Source organism: Hyla sarda, chromosome 2 (genome assembly GCF_029499605.1).
Source record: "Hyla sarda isolate aHylSar1 chromosome 2, aHylSar1.hap1, whole genome shotgun sequence".
NCBI lineage: Eukaryota > Metazoa > Chordata > Amphibia > Anura > Hylidae > Hyla > Hyla sarda.
Genome location: NC_079190.1, coordinates 235995399 through 236014988, shown reverse-complemented (window position 1 = coordinate 236014988; position 19590 = coordinate 235995399). Strand labels below are relative to the sequence as shown.

The 19590-nt window shown below is 44.0% G+C and overlaps 1 protein-coding gene across 2 annotated transcripts in view; it reads right to left on the bottom strand.

Moving 5' to 3' along the window:
• The window catches only part of MED13 (mediator complex subunit 13), a 148455-nt gene that overhangs the window by 35042 nt on the left and 93823 nt on the right, over positions 1 to 19590 (bottom strand). The window contains exons 16-19 of one of the 2 annotated variants that reach the window (XM_056556697.1): positions 18637 to 19556; positions 6144 to 6308; positions 4712 to 4935; positions 1497 to 1686 (exon numbers count right to left, since the gene is read on the bottom strand). In XM_056556697.1, coding sequence (XP_056412672.1) covers positions 1497 to 1686; positions 4712 to 4935; positions 6144 to 6308; positions 18637 to 19556 — 1499 coding nt within the window. Of the gene's footprint in view, positions 1 to 1496; positions 1687 to 4711; positions 4936 to 6143; positions 6312 to 18636; positions 19557 to 19590 lie in introns of both variants that reach the window. The other variant, XM_056556696.1, reaches the window with a different exon arrangement.

Here is a 19590-nt window from a genome sequence, read left to right as displayed (position 1 = left end):
GGGGATCAGAGGAAGGGGGGACTGGTGCAAGGGGATTAAGATGGAAGGGGAGAGGGGAGTAATAAAGCACAAGACATAAAATTTCAATGCCTTGTGCTTTATTACTCCCCCCCCCCCCCCCCCCCCTCCGCCATTATCCCTCTCCCCCTCCATCTTAATGCCTTGTGCTCCGTCCCATACAGTCCCGTCCCGTCCATGTGCCATACAGCTGTTTACCTGGCGTCCTGTGGTCCCGTTGCCTGCTGCTTCACGGGATGTTCCACAGGGCCGCACTGACGTGTGACGTCCCCCTGCGCTGTGCGGCAACTCCGCTCAACGTCAGGGGAGGCCACACGTCTCCCTGGCAACCACGCAGCTCACTCACAGTAGCCCCGGCCGCATCTCTGGCCACGCTACTGTACAGTGAGCTGCCGCGGCGATGCGCTGACAAATACTGGCCAATGCATGGCAGGTATTTGTCAGCGTTTTCGCGTACCCCAGGTTGAGAACCCAGGCTTTAGACGCCGCTGTCAGCTTTGACAGCGGCGATCTAAAGGGTTAATAGCCAGCCGCGGCGATCGCCGCATGCTGGCTATTAGCGGCGGCCCCCGGCTTCTGAGAACAGCCGAGGGCTTCAGAGTATGGAGCGGGCACGAGTCCGGAGCCCGCTCCATACATACTGCAGAGCGCCGCATACAGTCTCCCCGTGCAGACGCGCCTCCTCCCCTCAGCTCTCCGAAGATACAGCTGGGGGGAGTGAAGCCAGAGGACGCAGGTCTGCATGGGGAGCAAGAAGCCACGCCCCCTCATCTGCCCCCGCACGTCTGCAGAGCAGGGGAGAGAGAGACATACACAGCTTCTCATCTCCCCTACTCTGCTTCGGATCTGCAGTCTGTATGGAGCGGGCTCCCGACTCCTGCCCGCTCCATGCAGACTGCAGATCCGCCGCACTTGTCAGGTCCGGCCCTGCTTGCCCGAAGCCCGGGCTAAGGGCCGGACAAATTCACCTGCCAGGCGCCCAAAACTGCTAGTCCGGGGCGTCGGGCGATAGAAATTCCACATCCCTGGTCCATATAGGAAGAGTTCTTACTGGAGTTTACCCAGGCTTCCTGCAATTGCTATGTGTCACACTAATCAGAGTCATTCATAGCAATGCTTCATTTATTGACTGGAAGTATATCTATGGAGCACCTTGCTGCAGCCAGGAATCCCTCTACATCGCTTTTGATAAATCTCCCATATGATGCCTATTCAAAGGAGAGGTATATGTTGAGAGCCTACCAGATATAAACCTTTGATGTTGCTGCATAACAACATGTGAACAGCCCCAAATGGTTGTGTCATACGTGACATGTATGAATAGGTTGCCTGACAATTGTACAAGCACTAATGAGGATGCATTTTTGTACATACATTTTGCCTTTATATTTACATTTAGTAATTATGTTTAATGGCTAATAGCTTAATAACTCCATGTAGAAATTGTTACAACTGCTCAAAGAATAAGCAGGACTTACCCAACTCATATTTGCACACTTGCGCATACAATCGTAATTTGGAAAAGGTATCATTGCCGCTGCTAGCTGCCTGAGTAAACCACTGTGCAACAGACTTCTCAGAAACCTTTTTTGCTGTAGTGGACCCAACTCGCATGATGCCATCTGTTAGCTGTTTGGAAATTGGTCGATGCTGGCCAAGTCTGCAAGCCTGAAACCACGCAATGCACGCACATTAGGAATACATGATGAACAAAACAAAACTGAATACATTGAAAAAAAATTATACAACATTATAGGGGGACATTTATCAAGGTATTTAGAGCCCTGCCTACTCCGAGTGCGCAAAAAGTCGAACCTGCATCTAAGCACATTTTTGTGCAACCTTTGAGTAAGCAAAAAGTAACAAACAGCCTTACCTAAGCAAATTCCAGTTCTCACTCTGCAGTGTTTATGATGTGCGAAAGTCGCACATGGGCAAAAAATAAAAATAAGTCGCCAACCCCTTACAAAAAGTCGCAGGTCTGATGAAGGTCTGACCTGGAGTACAAAACGCCCGTACGTGAGCAAATAAAAAAAACTAAAAAAAATAAATAAAAAAAAACAGTCTCACAAAAGTCTCAGCTGCAAATTTTGTTTTGCTTATATGCTCCAAATGTATCAACCCCCTGTGATAGTATAAATATGTAGTGTATGAAGCATATAAGCAAAAAAACGACTTCACAACTTGCTTACCAAAGCAAACAATGATAAATGTTCCCGACTAGAGAATATTGAGCTTAACATTAGCATATAAGAGAAGTTGGTGAATAGTAAAATTTAAGAGCTGCCAGAAAGCTAAAGAAATTTTGTATTCCTTCTGTCTGCTGGAATAGTAACAAAATAATCCCCAACTGATTTAGCTCTGATGTTCCAGTTATCCTTGCTGTTCGATATTTTTTCCAGGAACAAAGACCCTGTACATGTACGTGACCACTGCAGCAAATCATTGGACTGTGTGCTCACAGTATCACTAATGAGGCCACCATCTTCACCATCATCTCAGGGAGAAAAAATAAATAAAAAAAAACCAAAGTCCATCAGGGGACTTACCAGCTTTTTGTGAACAATCCCTTTAACCCCTTACTGTTAAAGCAGGTTTGGCTATACTAAATTATGCATTACTCAGGGGCATGGAAATAAAACAAATAAAAAGGGACTGAAATGAAACATGGGGGGTGGGATTGGGGTACCGGGAGGTGTGCATGTGTGAGTGGATGGGTGTGTGTTTGTACTGGCCTTTCCCTGGATGGGTCTATGACGCTTCCTTCTCATTGCTAATGGCTTGCCTATCTGCACATTATCATCCTTTATAGTGGTGGCAATGGGCGTTGGGACCCTAAGGGGTATGTTTTAGCTATATACCTTGTTGGTTGTTTGTTATTTAACATGCAAAAAATAAATAAATGCTTTAAAAAAAAAAATAAAATAAAAAAAGATATAGATTATATATATATATATATATATATATATATATATATATATATATATATACATACATATACATACACACACACACACACACACACACACACACACACAGTGACCCCCCGACTTATGATGGCCCCGACATATGATCATTTCAACATATGATGGCCTCTCAGAGCCCATCATATGTTGAAGGCAGCATCGACATATGATGCTGCTGTGTGTCGGGGAGATCATACAAACAGCTATCTGACAGCACTGACAACTTCAGCAACTGACAGATAGTTGTTTAATGTGCCCTGTTCTGCCTCCTGTTACTCACATGCTGTCCTGCTAACTCATACAGGCTGCCACTGTTAGCTCCGTGTAAGCCCCGCCCCCCAGTGCAGCCATAGCCAATAGCCTGGAGCATCTTGCTGCAGGCATCCAATGAGCTGCTGGCTGCCCTCCCCTTCCTTTCCTATAGAGCTGTAGTCGGCAGGATAGTAATGGAGGACATTCTGTCCCCCCTGAAGGTATTTAAAGAACTGTACAGTACTGTATGCGATGTCACACATCACATACAATACATATACACACTATACACCCCATACATCAATGTTTCCCTATCAGTGTGCCTCCAGCTGTTGCAAAACTATAACTCTCAGCATGCCCAGACAGTCAATGGCTGTACGTGCATGCTGGGAGTTGTAGTTGTGCAACAGCTGGAGGCACCCTGGTTTGTTAAACGCTTCCCATACACTCCACATACAATGGTCATCCCAGAACCAATTGGCAGTTTCCCATAGAGATATGTATTCAACATACAATGGTTCCAAGGCCCCAGAACCAATTATCATTTTTACATAGACATATGTACTCGACATATGATGGTTTCAACATATGATGGTCCTCCTGGAACCAATTAATATCATATGTTGAGGGACCACTATATATATATATATTATATATAAATATCATTTATTTTTCCCTATACTGGGCTGTATGAGGGCTCATTTTTTGAGCCATAATCTGCTCTTTGATCAATATGCATGCACCAATACCACATATGTTTAATTTCATAATGCTAAAAACAAATTTATGGAAAATGGGAAAAGGGAGGTAATGTGAACTTTTAATATGGAAGAGGTTAATGTGGGGGGGGGGGGGGGGGGGGGGGAATCCACCCCACTAGACCATCAGGGATGGTTGAAAGGTCCCTTTAGACAGCATGCAGGCTATTAGCGGCAGACCCCAGCTACAGAAATCAGCTAGGGGCCATCAGGTATGGAGCTGGCTCAAGTCATGAGCCCACTCCATACACCCTGAGCAAGTCGGTCCAGCCCTGCTTGCCTAAAGCAGGGTGTAAGTATGAAAAATTCGCCTGCTCAGCGCCCAAAATGGGAAGTCTGTCCGGCCCTGCTTGCCCAATCAAGGATAAAAGGATGAAAAATTCACCTGCCCAGCGCTCGGAACTGCATGTCCCGTGTGTAGGGCAATAGGATTTCAACATCCCTGATTACTACTTTTGCATTATAAAAACAGTTCTATTGCTGCATTTAAAATAATAATTTATATTTTAAATTCATCAACTGAACTATGCAATGGTTTAAATTGTGAAAGCTGGGTCACAGTTGCATCTTATTTTCAATCCAATGCCAAAACGACTGCAGATGTCCTAATTCCAGTATTTTCCCTAGGTTCTGTGGAACACTATGAATGTCTTAGGAAACAACGGCATGACGTGTTCATTTACACAAAATGTATTGTAAATGTAATGATACTCCTACCTCATACATTGCAGTGAGATCCCGAAAGAAACTCTTAGCTCCATTTAGAAGAGCCTCATTTTCTGGGCAAACCACCACATATGCAATGTCTCGCTGAGACCCATAAGGTTCTAGCATCAGCCTTTCCCAGTAAGGCAGAGCAAAGGGAGACAGCACCAAAAAGTCATAATCATATCCAACCAGAAATGTAGGGATTGGCAGTGGTTCTGGAGATTCATCTGTTCCTGGGGACATAAAAAAAAATATGTTTGTTAAAAACAAGTGTAGAAATATTAAAGGAGAATAGTAAGTTGGGCTAGCACGTAAACTTCAGCATGACAGCACCAAACATATTGCACAACTTATTCACACACCAGTTTGACAGTTCTAAGAAAGTTGCAAATATATGCCACAACCATGCATTTCTATGGACTGCAGTAGTTGCACTGAATGTCTGATTTTAGCTCCAAGTTATCCAACTAATAAAAACATATCCCCAATCCATAGGACAGGATCAGATTTTTCCCGGTGAACCCTCTAGCCCCCACCTTCTGAGACACACTCATCTTGGCAGGGACTGCCCACTCAACCAATAACCAAATTAGGCGGTCATTAGGCCATCACTGCTGATATGAGTACATCTAGGAAGGGAGAGTCAGCTCAATTCTGGACAAAGGGGATACTTTTTTAACCCCTTAAAGGATTATTCCAGGATGGAAAAATTGTACTCCATACTGCCAGCAGTAAAAAAATAAAAAGTCACTCCCCCCGGTAACCCACTCCAGTCTCCACCGCAATCCTCTTCCTGGTTGCCGTTGGTCGGCGTGTCATACTGCACTCAGCCAATCACCGGCCGCAGTGATGTTCCGACTCGGCCGGCTATAGGCTGGACGGCAGTGTGATGTTTTCAGCCCCGGCACCTGCGAAAACGTCACACTGCCGCTCAGCCTATCGCCGGCCGAGTCGGGACTTCGCTGCAGCCGGTGATTGGCTGAGTGCAGTGTGACTCGCCGACCACCGCCAACCAGGAAGAGGATCGCGGCGGAGACCTTTCCCATCCTGGAGTACTCCCTTAAGGACATAGCGATTTTCCGTTTTTTGCACTTTTGTTTTTTCCTCCATACCTTTTAAAAATCCTACCCCTTTCAATTTTGCAACTAAAAAGCCATATGATGGCTTATTTTTTGCGCCACCAATTCTACTTTGTAATGACATCAGTCATTTTACCCAAAAATCTCCGGCTAAACAAGAAAATAATAATAATGCTGCAGCAAAATTGAAGAAAACAAAAAAACGACATTTTGTAACTTTTTGGGGCTTCCGTTTCTACGCAGTTCATTTTTAGGTAAAAATGACACCTTCCCATTATTCTGTAGTTCTATACTAAAATGATACCCTACTTATATAGGGGCAGCATACCGCCTTTGAAAACAATGGTCAAAACTTTACTTACCATATGAGCCACGACCAGCCATTTTGTGAAACTGTTGCCAGGTTAAAGGACCCTGCACACCCCATGACCGTACAGTTCGCTTCTTTTGAACAGCATCTTGTAAAACAGGTTGCAACGAAAGAAGCATCCGAAGAATGTCTTGGGAACACTGCTTGCTTGAATCTACTACTGCAGGAAAAAAAAAAAAAACACAATGAAAATGATTGCAAATGATCAACATTGCAACTATGTCTAAACCTGAGAAGTTTTACACACAATAGAGACCACAGTTTATTTTATAAAGATTTAAACATTTCATCCAAATATATCTGAAGTGTGCAGGGGTGACCTGGAATCAAAGTTAGATGTGATAAGTTGTCAAACCTAAAAAATAAAAATAAAAAAATTAAAATGTAACCCATTAAGGACAAAGTAATTTGTTGCTAGGCATCTGATCCCCTACCCAAAGGATTGGGCATAAGATGTCTGATCGCAGGGGTCCAGCTGTCACGCCCCCTCCTATAGACGTGGCGTGATGTTCAGAACACTGGTTGTCTGCACGGAGATCGCGGAGAGACCCAGCGGCCGGACCCTCCTCATCAGACATCTTATCTCTATGTGATAAGATGTCTATCAACAGAGTACCCCTTTAAGGACACAATTTTTGCATTTTCATTTTTTACCTCCTTACCTTTTAAGAGACAGAGGGAGAGTCATCAAACCCTGTGCAAAGGAAAGGTTGACCAGTTGCCCATAGCAACCAGATTGCTTCTCTCATTTATGATAGGGCCTCAGAAAAATGAAAGAACTGATCTGATTGGTTGCTATAGGCAAATGGACAACTTTTCCTCTGCACAGGTTTTGATAAATATCCCCCATAATTCATATTTTTCCATCTACAGACCCATATAAGGGCTTGTATTTTTTGCATGACCAATTGAACTTTATGTTTGTCACAACAAGAAAAAAATATTTGTGGCGTGAAATTGACCAAAACTGCATCCTTAAGGGGTAAACAATAATAAATAAAGTACTGGCAAAGCAACATAAACAGTCAATGCAGCAGACTGGACTAGAGATTGAAAGAGGATTATGTCACAAGATGAAGGGGTACAGTGCTCTGTGTGATGCCATGTACCCTATAGTTTAGCAAATAGAGGGAGACAGAGAGACTTGCTTCTTCTGACATGTCACATACAAATTGGCAATGGAAATCCATAACACGGGACAACTTCAAATAGAAAAATGTTTTTCTTATGGCACCCTCTAAGGTATACTGTCCGAGGACCCACATGCTCTGTAACCATTCTATTGCCTGTATCCTCTTGTACAAAGGGGAATCACTTTGCATGTTTTTTGTTCTTCAGAAAGGCAGCCACCTATCAACAACTCCAATGAGGCTGCTCCTGTACTTGAGTGTTTACTACCACTTTTAAAACAGCAGCAATGAAGGACCTAGGACCTTGCTCCATAGCAGCATCGCTGAACATGGCGCCTCCTGCAGTGGATAGGCCAGCCTATTCCCCTGACTCATCTTCATCCTAGATGAGGACATTAGACCCAAGAGGCACATTATTTCAGTCAGGGACTCTGCATTAGGTTCCCCTCTGTCTAGCCAGGATACCTATTATTCTCTTGAGGAACATTTCAGAAATGTCTGTAAACCCCTCAACATCACGCTAGCAAGTGTATTTCACCTCCAATACTCATGAGGAGTTTGCCTTCACTACACAACAATAAGCGTTTGCCTCCGGAGGTCACCAGAGGCGTTTGCCTTTACTAGTCAAACCGGGCATAGGCCTAATCTTATACAGGGTCACAAACCCAAATCTTTCCACATGAAAGGATTTTGCCAATATTATTGCTGATATCCCACCCATAGTGGACTGGGACTCATAGCCCTTTCCACATTGTTCTCTGAAAGAGGCCGCTGGAGCGAGCTGCAAATGTATAACAAAGAAAAATAAATGCAGCTCATCTCCCCACCCAGTGTTACCAGAGTTTAAATGGGCACTGTCACCAACTTTATGGGTTTAGCAATAAAAATAAAAAATAGGATGGTGGGAGCTACCCTTTACGGACCAGCAAGTCTTCATGTCAAGAGCTAGGATTGCAAGTGAATAGAGAATGAAAAGGTGCGATTAGGAATATTCTTTCCAGTTAAAATATCATGGGGGAGATTTATCATTGAATTGACAGTTTTTGGGGTTTGGTTTGCACATGCGCCTAAGCAATTGTTATTACAACTTTTGTGGGTACACATGAAGTAGCAAACAACCTTATCTAAGCAACTTTCATTTTTCACTTTATAGCAGTCGCAAATTTATGAAGGGCGAATGTCGTACGTAGGCAAAAAAAAGCCGCAAACCCCTCCAAAATGTTGCAAATCAGAGCCAGGTCAGACCTGGCTTACAAAAATGCCTTTGGTGGACACTTAAAAAGTCTCACAAGAAGTTGCTGAGACTGAGTAACAGACTTTGTGCAGACAAGTGGCAGAGGACTAAAAACGAAGGAAAGCGCTCCGTAGTGTGATAACATATATGCACATAAAGGTAAATGGCAGATAGAATGGTGCTCACCAACAGTGGTTGCACCAGCCACGTACAACAATGGTAAAAGCATGCGGAAATGAAGACAGGCGAGAACCTGCAGCCGCTCCTGATGCAATAGACAGCAAACCAACGAACACCTCCAATGGATAGTATCAGGATCAAGCAAGGCACTGGAACTCTTCAAAGGTAAAAGGATTTATTACCCATCATGCAACGCATTTCACGGGAGACCGCTTCATCAAGCATATTGGGAACAATGGAGGTCAGTGGTATTTATATAACACCATTAACCCATGCATGGATATACAAAAATGTAACAAAATGTAAAAACAATGCAAAAAACATGCACAAACACACAAAATACATACAGATAAAATACATATTACATAGCGTATCTCGTCACCTATCACAAAAACATGACTGTGATTTTGATGTTTTAAATTTAACCATTAAACTATACCTTCTTGTACACATAATAGTTTTAAAAAACTGATTAAAAGAGAGTTTTTGAATCTTTACATACGCTCTTTCCGAGTGGTTTGAATAAAACCATTGAAAACTCATGGTAGCATGTGTAGTTTCTGGCATTTTTTATATTTTGACTTAATATGTATTTTATCTGTATGTATTTTGCGTGTTTGTGCATTTTTTGCATTGTTTCTAAATTTTGTTAAATTTTTGTATATCCATGCACGGGTTAATGGTGTTCTATAAATACCACTGACCTCCCCTGTTCCCAATATACCTGATGAAGCGGTCTCCCGTGAACGCGTTGCATGATGGGTAATAAATCCTTTTACCTTTGAAGAGTTCCAGCGCCTTGCTTGATCCTGATACTATCCATTGGAGGTGTTCTTTGGTTTAAAGGAAATCTGTCAGCTTTCTTCCCCTGCACTAACCAGCGGTACTGGCTGGTAGTGTGGGGGACGCTGATCAGTTTGATGCTTACCGTGCCCAGATCCACTGCACCGTTTGGCCCTAATTCTTCTATTTTCGGGATATGCTAATTAGGTGCTAACTGGCACTCTGACGTCAGTGCCGCTGGCCGCAGCGCTGCCCAGCTCATCAATATTTCTCCCCTCCCTCCGCCTCTCCCTCTTCTCCCTGCTCTGTAATGAAGAGAGAGGGGAGGAATATTGAGCTGGGCGGCGCTGCGGCCAGCGGCACTGACATCAGAGTGCCAGTTACCCAGGGGGGTGCCAGCTAGCACCTCATTAGCATATCCCAAAAATAGAAGATTAGGGCCGAACGGCCGGGCACGGTAAGCATCAAACTGATCAGCATCCCCCACACTACCAGCCAGTAACGCTGGGGGGAGGAGAAGAGAGAGAGAGAGAAAGCTGACAGTTTTCCTTTAAGTGGCAGAGGAGAGGCGGAAACAAAATGGTGTTCTGAAGTGCTTTATTATTTTTTTGCTTAAGAGTGCTAAATTTATCAACCCCTCTAGATCGTATGATAAATGTGTCACACATAAGCAAAACCAACACACTACTTTAAAATTCACTTTCCAAACACAACAATGATACATTTTCCTCCCCGTAGGTTTATTTGATGTGTGTTCAAAGTAAAAAAATAAGGACAAAAAAGGATGAAAGAGGATAAAACAAATTCAAATTAGTTTTGTCAATTTTCGGGGCTCCTGTTTCAACGCAGTGGACTTTTTGGTAAAAAAGTACACATTATGTCTATTCTGTAGATCCGTGTGATTACAAGAACACCCAATTTATCTAGATTTTATTTTACTACAAAAATTCAAACTTTTTGTATGAAAATGTGTATGCAAACTATCCTCTTCTGACCCTTATAACTTTTATATTTCTGTATACAGGGATGTACCAGTGCTCTTTTTTTGCACAATGATCTTTAGTTTTTTATCTGGACCATATTTGTTATGATGGGATGATGGAATGATGGGGGAGATTCAAACTTTTAGTAGGGAAGGGGTTGATTCACATAAAAAAAAAAAAAAATGTTAAACTTTTTTTTCCTCAATTTTTTTTAAAAAATAACTGTTTATTTCCTCATCGGTAAGGGTCCTCCCACCGTCCTCTTAGCTGATCAGGACCCCGCAATTTTGCCACAGATCAGCTTCCCTGAGAATACAGGATTTAATTTTTTACACTTTAGACACCGCCATGATCAACTTTCATTGCGGCATCTAATGAGTTAATGCCGGACACCCGTTAACGTTCAAATACTTCTTCCTCTAGCCAGTATTACACATGTTAGGGGGTTCTGGCTAACCACTATGCCTTTTGTTATAAAATTCTCAGGCAGTTCCTGCTTGAGCACAGGAGCTGCCTCAGTGGAGTCATGGGATTGCCAAATCCGATCATAAATTCCTTCAATCTGTGCTTTTGCGGGCAGCCAGTAATACACAATAGTTGGAATTTCTAAGAGACTGTGTAAAAGCAATTATCAGTAGAGCAAAGAAATTGTTCTCTTGCCCGCTCTAGCAAAGAACTGTGTAGGGGATAAGATGTCTAAGCGCTGGAGTACCCCTTTAACCCTTTAGACGCCGCGATCAAAGTTGATTGCGGCGCTTAAACTGAAAGTATAACTATCCGGGCAGCTCAGCGGAGATGATCGGGACTATCGCGATGAACCGATCAGCTTACTGGACGACAGGAGGGTCTTCACCTGCCTCCTCGTCGTCCAATTGGTGATCTATTGCACCATGTTCTGCTGCTTGATCTAGAGCAGCAGAGCACCGGTATTATTTTATTTTTTTTACCCTCATATCCTTGTTAAAATTAGGGTGCGTGTAAATCGCAATAAATCTTTTTGGCCCCACAGAAGCCGCTGCGGTTCAATGATTTTAAGCGACCACTTTAAATCATGTAACTGCAGCGGCTTCTGCGGGGCCAGAGTCCCGCCGCCACCCAAATAACATGTCCCTCCCCATCCCCGGCTTTCATATTTACCTGTCCTGTGGGTGCGCTCATGCAGACTCCGGCTCAACAGAAATAGCACAGAAATATCACATCAGTATTTAGAGCCTTTAAAGGGTACCTCTCATCAAAAAAACTTTTGATATATTATAGATTAATATATGCAGAATAACTTTACAATTGCATGTTATTAAAAAATAGGCTTCTTTCTATTTAATTTTCCACTTTGAAGGAGAAAATTAAAAATCCTTTTTACATCTTTTAGACCCAGTTTTTGATTTTTTACAAGGGGTAAAAGGAGAAAAAAGCCCCTCAAAATGTATAACCCAATTTCTCTCGAGTAAGGAAATACCTCAGATGTGAACGTAAAGTTTCGTATAGTGTAGATGAATGGAAACTCACCAAATCTTCTGTTTCTTTATTATAAATACTCACGTTACATACATGTAACGGGACGGACGGACTGAAGCACAACTCCAGTGCGAAACAACAGCCGCTGTTGCCTACTGTACCCCCCCTGACCCGTCCGTAAAGTGCTCTGTGGGTGCACTAGAGGGCTCAGAAGCGAAGGAACAACAATAGGATTTTGTAGAATGAATTTTGCTGAAGTGGTTTTTGGGGGGCATGTAGCATTTAGGAAGCCCCTATGGTGCCAGAAAAGCAAAAAGGAGATTTGTTTGTACTCACCGTAAAATCTCTTTCTCGTAGACTTCATTGGGGGACACAGAGACCATGGGTATATATGCTCTTGCCACTAGGAGGCGCTGACACTTCTAGGGGAAAAAAATAAATCATACCCGTGATAGCAGCAGGCCTGTGAAGAGGGACCTGGGAAAGTAGGGAACCCTGCGAACCACTGCGTCGTGTATTGTAAAAATCCCATGGAGCAACATGGGGTCCCTCGCTCAGAACTACACCTCGGCAGTGGGATACCTGAACTTCTACCAAGGTATGGGAAGTTTATGGTAGGTGACCCGACGTAGTAGTAAAACATGCAGACCACCGCCTGTTTGAATGGTAAAGGGTTCCTGAACGCACAGTCACTTCTGCGAACCCTCCCACCAAAAGTGGGGTACTGGAGTGTGGCCGATCCGATGGGCAACCCTCAAGCAGAAGAAAGCCTGACTGACTGACAGTCCCGTGTACTTGCAGGGAACCCTCTTCCAGATTTCTCCCACCAGCAGTGAGGTACTGGATACCCCAGCCATGCATGTGGCAGCCCAGGGATGAGAGACCGACTGCATTGGAAACCGTGCAGACAACAAGTGCTCGAGGTGCTGACGAAAAAGGAACAACAGTCATATCGCCAAACACTGTGCCCCAGTGGTCGCAGGTGGGAGGACAGTGAGGCCTAGAAGCCATGGATAGAATCCCCGCCACCCTGGGAGAACGGGGGTGGCTAAGGAGCCATGGATGGTAACCCCGTCGCCCTGTATAGGGTCCATAGGAAATGGCAAGTCACTTCTTTGGACACCACTCACTGGTAGTGGGGTACTGGAACTCAAGCAGCAGAGATATCAGGCACATGAGAAATGACAGGCGGCAGAGGAACCACGCAGACCACTGTCTGGCTTAATGGAATAGGTCCATAGTATGCAACAGGGCACTACGTCAGACACCTCGCACTGGCCGAGAGGTACCTTAATATCAACCACGGATGCGGCAGATATAAGATCAGTGACCTGTAACGGAGGGAATCATAGTGTATACACATGCCAAGAACCCTCCCCTGATGGATGACCATCGGAGGAAGAGACCCAAAAAGGCCCTAGGCGTCCGCCAGGAACGCAAAAGCCCTGTAAGGGCACTGGACCGGAGCCATGCCCCGATAGGGAGGGACTAGGACGGGCCGTGGGCACAGTAAACATGGCATGGTATGCAGCTTAAGGGGAAACAAGGCACGGAAAGTAACCCCGGAATCTCCAGGGACCGTGTAACGGTCCGCCACCGCGGTTCGCATATGCTCCCTCACAGAGCAAGAACTCTGCAGAATTAAGTATGGCAGAGGCATAGAGCAAAAAGCATTGTGCCAATAGCACTATCTGGGAAAAAAAGGCGGACCCCATATACAGAAATGAACCCAGCAGATCTCAATCTGATAAAAACAGATATTACGGGCAAAAAACTGTAATAGCTATGAGATGCCACAGAGGGAACCACAAAATACCATTAACAGCCCCTAGAGGGCGTTTTCCAGTTTTTTCATTTATTTATCCGCAGGGCACCCCGCAAAATTCCCAGCATTAACCCCCGAGCCCAAGCATGGATGTGATACGGGGGAAGGAGAGGGGCAGAGCTAAACTCCGTCTGAGAGAGGTGCAGATTTGTGCCGAACCTTGCCCATCAGCACGGGAGAAGAGAGGAACTGCAGGTGTCCTGTGAGAAAAGGGAAAGGGCCCACCCTCCAGAAAAGCGATGCTGGATCTGCAGACGCGACAAGCACCACCTCTGTGCCGGTGCCTGAGCAGTAAATCGTGCGAGAAGGGGTTAACAGTACATACTCTACATCTGTGCCCCTTTGTTGCATATGGAGAACAGGTAGCGCCATGCTCCTGAACCCCCACCTGAAAACGAGTAACAAAAGGGAGGAAAAAGGTAACTAAACAGCCCTTACTCCTACTTACACTAGTTAAAACTGTTTACCTCACTTCCGGTGGGTATATCCTGCCAGGGTGGAGACGACTATTTTCCTAGTGTCAGCGCCTCTTGGGGCAAGAGCATATACCCATGGTTTGTGTGTCCCCCAATTAAGAGCAACCGATAAAAATAAAAAAAATAAAACACACATGGCACACTATTTGGGAAACTACACCCCTCAAGGCACGTAAGAAGGGGTGCAGTGAGCCCCACAGGCGTTTGATGACTTCACTAAAATGCAGTAATTTCCCCAAATTTACCATTTTTACAAGCGGTAATAGGAGAAAATGCCTCCCAAAATTTGTAACTCCATTTCCTCTGAGAATGGAAATACCCCATGTGTGGACGTAAATGCACTACAATGCTCAGAAGAGAAGGAGCCACATTTGGCTTTTTGAAAGCAAATTTTACTGAAATGGTTTTTGGGGGGCATGTTGCATTTAGGAATCCCCTATGGTGCCAGAACAGTAAAATAAGCCCCACATGGCACACTATTCGGGAAACACCACCCCTCAAGGAACGTAACAAGGGGTACAGTGAGCCTTAACACCCCACAGGTGTTAGACAAATTTCAGCTGAAGTTGGACGTAAAAATTTAAAAAGATTTTTTCACAAAAATGCTAGTGTTATCCCAAATAGGAATAGGATAAAGAGCCTCCCCAAATTTTTAAATACCCCATATGTAGATGTAAATTGCTCTGCAGGAACTACAATGCTCAGAAGAGAAGGAGCGCCATTGGGCTTTTGGGGAGAGAATTGGTTTGGAATGGAAGTCAGGGGACATGTGCAGAGTGTGTGTGGTCCACTGTTCTGGCACTGTGTGTGTGTGTGTGTGTGTGTTCCACTGTTCTGGCACTGTGTGTGTGTGTGTGTGTGTTCCACTGTTCTGGCACTGTGTGTGTGTGTGTGTGTGTGTGTGTTCCACTGTTCTGGCACTGTGTGTGTGTGTTCCACTGTTCTGGCACTGTGTGTGTGTGTGTGTGTGTGTGTGTGTTCCACTGTTCTGGCACTGTGTGTGTGTGTGTGTGTGTGTGTGTGTTCCACTGTTCTGGCACTGTGTGTGTGTGTGTGTGTGTGTTCCACTGTTCTGGCACTGTGTGTGTGTGTGTGTGTTCCACTGTTCTGGCACTGTGTGTGTGTGTGTGTGTGTGTGTTCCACTGTTCTGGCACTGTGTGTGTGTGTGTGTGTGTGTGTGTGTGTGTGTGGGGGGGGGGTCCACTGTTCTGGCACTGTGTGTGTGTGTGTGTGTTCCACTGTTCTGGCACTGTGTGTGTGTGTGTGTGTGTGTGTGTGTTCCACTGTTCTGGCACTGTGTGTGTGTGTGTGTGTGGTCCACTGTTCTGGCACTGTGTGTGTGTGTGTGTGTTCCACTGTTCTGGCACCATGGGGGCTTTTTGCAAACGCACATGGCCTTCAATCCCAGACACATTCTCTCCAAAAGCCCAATGGTGCTCCTTCTCTTCTGAGCCCTGTATTGCGCCCACAGAGCACTTTACGTCCACATATGGGGTATTTATATATTTGTATTTATACATAATTTAATTGGTGTTACAAATCATGGGGGCTTTTTCTCCTATTAACCCTTGTGAAAATCAAAAATTATGGATAACACCAGCATTTTAGTGAAATTTTTCATTTTCACGTCCAAATATCACCCTTTTTTCCGGGTCAATAGTGACCAGATTGACCCGGAATAGCCCCCAGGGGTTTGTACGATTTCAGAAGCCATCCCGGCCAGTCCCCGCCCTGCGAGCGGCGGGGACTGGAATTCCCACGGGCGTACAGGTACGCCCTTGGTCCTGAAGTAGCAGGACATCAGGGCGTACCTGTACGCCCATGGTCCTTAAGGTGTTAAGCTAGTGGTGGGAAACTGCACTAAAAAAAAGTCAGATCTTCATTTTAAGTGCTTAAATCTAAAAAATATGAAACAAATCCCCCCAAAAGGGAATAAGGGGCCCTTCTATATGCAAATTAACTCAATCCCAGGGCCATAGCCTTTTGATATACCCCTAATATATAACTTTTAATAAGTGCTCAATTAAAATATAATATAAACCCAGAACTTTTAAAATAGATGCCAGATAGGTAATGTATTTGTACTGTGTAATAGGGTATCATACCCTCTTGTTTCTCCATTTGTGGTACTGCAGATACCAATCAATCTATATAGTCAGAGGCTGGCAATATAGTATGCCTATTTTAATGAATTCCAGATAGGGTTTATTGGTATCTGCAGTACAATAAATAGAGGAACGAGAGCGTTTGCTACCACATTACAAATACATTACCAATCTGGCATCTATTTTAACACGTTCTGGGCTTATATTTTAATTGAGCACTCATTAACCCCTTAAGGACTCAGGGTTTTTCCGTTTTTGCACTTTCGTTTTTTCCTCCTTACCTTTTAAAAATCATAACCCTTTCAATTTTCCACCTAAAAATCCATATTATGGCTTATTTTTTGCATCGCCAATTCTACTTTGCAGTGACATTAGTCATTTTACCCAAAAATGCACAGCGAAACGGAAAAAATAAAATTGTGCGACAAAATAAAAAAACAAAACGCCATTTTGTAACTTTTGTGGGCTTCCGTTTCTACGCAGTGCATATTTCGGTAAAAATTACACCTTATTATTCTGTAGGTCCATACGGTTAAAATTATACCCTACTTATATAGGTTTGATTTTGTCGCACGTCTGGAAAAAATCATAACTACATGCAGGAAAATTTATACGTTTAAAAATGTCATATTCTGACCCCTATAACTTTTTTATTTTTCCACGTACAGGGTGGTATGAGGACTCATTTTTTGGGCCGTGATCTGAAGTTTTTATCGGTATGATTTTTGTTTTGATCGGACTTTTTGATCACTTTTTAATGGTATAAAAAGTGACCAAAATATGCTTTTTTGGACTTTGGAATTTTTTTGCGCGTACGCCATTGACCGTGCGGTTTAATTAATGATATATCTTTTTAGTTCGGACGCGGCGATACCACATATGTTTATTTATTTATTTTTTTACACTTATTTTTTTTATGGGAAAAGGGGGGTGATTCAAACTTTTATTAGGGAAGGGGTTAAATGACCTTTATTAACACTTTAAAAAAATTTTTTTTTGCAGTTTTATAGGTCCCATAGGGACCTAGAACACTGCACACACTGATCTCCTATGCTGATCACTGGCGTGTATTAACACGCCTGTGATCAGCATTATCGGTGCTTCACTGCTCCTGCCTGGATCTCAGGCACGGAGCAGTCATTCGTCGATCGGACACCGAGGAGGCAGGTAAGGGCCCTCCCGGTGTCCGGTCAGCTGTTCGGGACGCTGCGATTTCACCGCGGCGGTCCCGAACAGCCCAACTGAGCAGCCGGGTCACTTTTAGTTTCACTTTAGAAGTGGCGGTCAGCTTTGACCGCCCCTTCTAAAGGGTTAATACCGCACATCGCCGCGATCGGCGATGTGTGGTATTAGCCGCGGGTCCCGGCCGTTGATAAGCGCCGGGACCGACGCGATATGATGCAGGATCGCGGCGTGATCCCGCTTCATATCGCGGGAGCTGGCGCAGGACGTAAATATACGTCCTGCGTCGTTAAGGGGTTAAAAGTTATATTTTAGGGGTATATCAAAAGGGGTGTGTTTTATCCCGGGCTACGGCCCTAGGGTTGAGTTAAATTGAATCAACCTACAAAAGTTTCAAACTGGCGTCTTTAGATCCCAAAGGAGTCTAATCTGTGACAGACACAAGGGAGACATCAAAACCTGTGCAGAGGAAAATAGCAGCCCATAGCAGTCAATCAGATCACTACTTTCACCGTTTAGAGGCCTTTTAAAAATGAAAGAAGAAATCTGATTGTTGCTATGGGCAACTGCACCTTTCTCTACACAGATTTTAATAAATCTCCCCCATAGATCTTCAATATAGGAACAGCCTGCCAGCTTAAAAGTTGAATAAAGAAAATCTACACAGGATATGCAAAAAGTACAAAGAAACATTGGCTTCTTTACAGTCCCAGAAACTGCACCATCAATAGTACAAAATTCATTGCCATGCAAGCAAACCTAAAATTGTCTGCACCAGTGGGCAGTCATTGTCTTTGGGAAAAAAGCAGAATAAAAATAATCTACTAAAACAGTATACCAGGCACATAGAAAAAGCCAGTTTCACAAGAACACAACCTAGGTGCACGGTTACATCTCTATTCTAACCACAAACCCAGGCCTGACCGCATGTAACGACCAAACCTAACAGCAGATCTTTATGACACTGGTCCTTAGACCCAACGATGCTGTTAGTTCACATCAAAGACTTCAGGTGAGGTCAGGGTTAGAGGCCACGATAGCAGGATTTTAGGCTTTCATCATGCTTATGTGATGTCAATTAAAATAAAATGCAGCCATATTAGGGAAGTGTAACAACAGAAGACTGCTTACCATTCCTTTTAGACCAGCGATGTAAGCAAGAACTTCTGACAAGTGCTTCATCCACTTTGCCTCCAGACATGTTATCCATAAACTGTCGTCCATGCTCCAGTGCCAAGTAGCAATCATTACAGCAGTCTTGTTCTTCAACACGAGCTGCATAATTCACAATGCTGGTTTTTGTTGTTGGCTCTTCATCCATAATTCCAAATGGAGAAAATAAATTAGTGCACTGATCATGTAGTAGTAGTATCAATTCATCTGGGATTTTTTCTGTATCCTTTAGCACCCCATGATCAGCTCCTGCAGCTCGAAGGGCATCAAAGCGTTTTTCCACTTCTTTAGCACATTCTGTATGTCTGCCAATTATATCCAACTCATCCTCCAAAAACAAGCCAGAGCTGTTACCAAACTTTCGATTCATCACTGCACTAAAGCCACATGTACAGCGGAATTGCACTTCTTGGGTGGGATCAGGGATATACACACCAACATCTGCACCTTTAATGTTCATGTTGCATACACAAATGCAACAGCTGTCAAAATTGCAATCCTTAAAGAGATTCATTACAGATTCTGAAAGGATAAGGTTGACATAGAGGCTGTGAGCTTCTGGTATCGATGGAACAGTTGCTGGTTCTACTGAATTTAAGGGTCTACATGTTGAAGGCGTGGAGGCTGGAGAGTATAAATCGGAGTTCTCATATTTGACGGATCCTTGAACACTGGCTGGGCCTGCTCTTGGGGTACGAGGAGTTCTTGGCGTTCGTGGAGTGGGAGCAGAAAAGCGTGGTGTGGCAGGTGAAGGAAGAATGCCTGCTCCTCCATTGCTAGGTGGGGCACTATTTGACATTCCAAATGGTGTATGGGTTTGTGGTGTGTAGGTCTGAACATATTCTTGGTCAATTGCACTGCTGACACTAGAGATATTCCTAAATGGGAGAAGAATAAAAAATAAAAAAACAC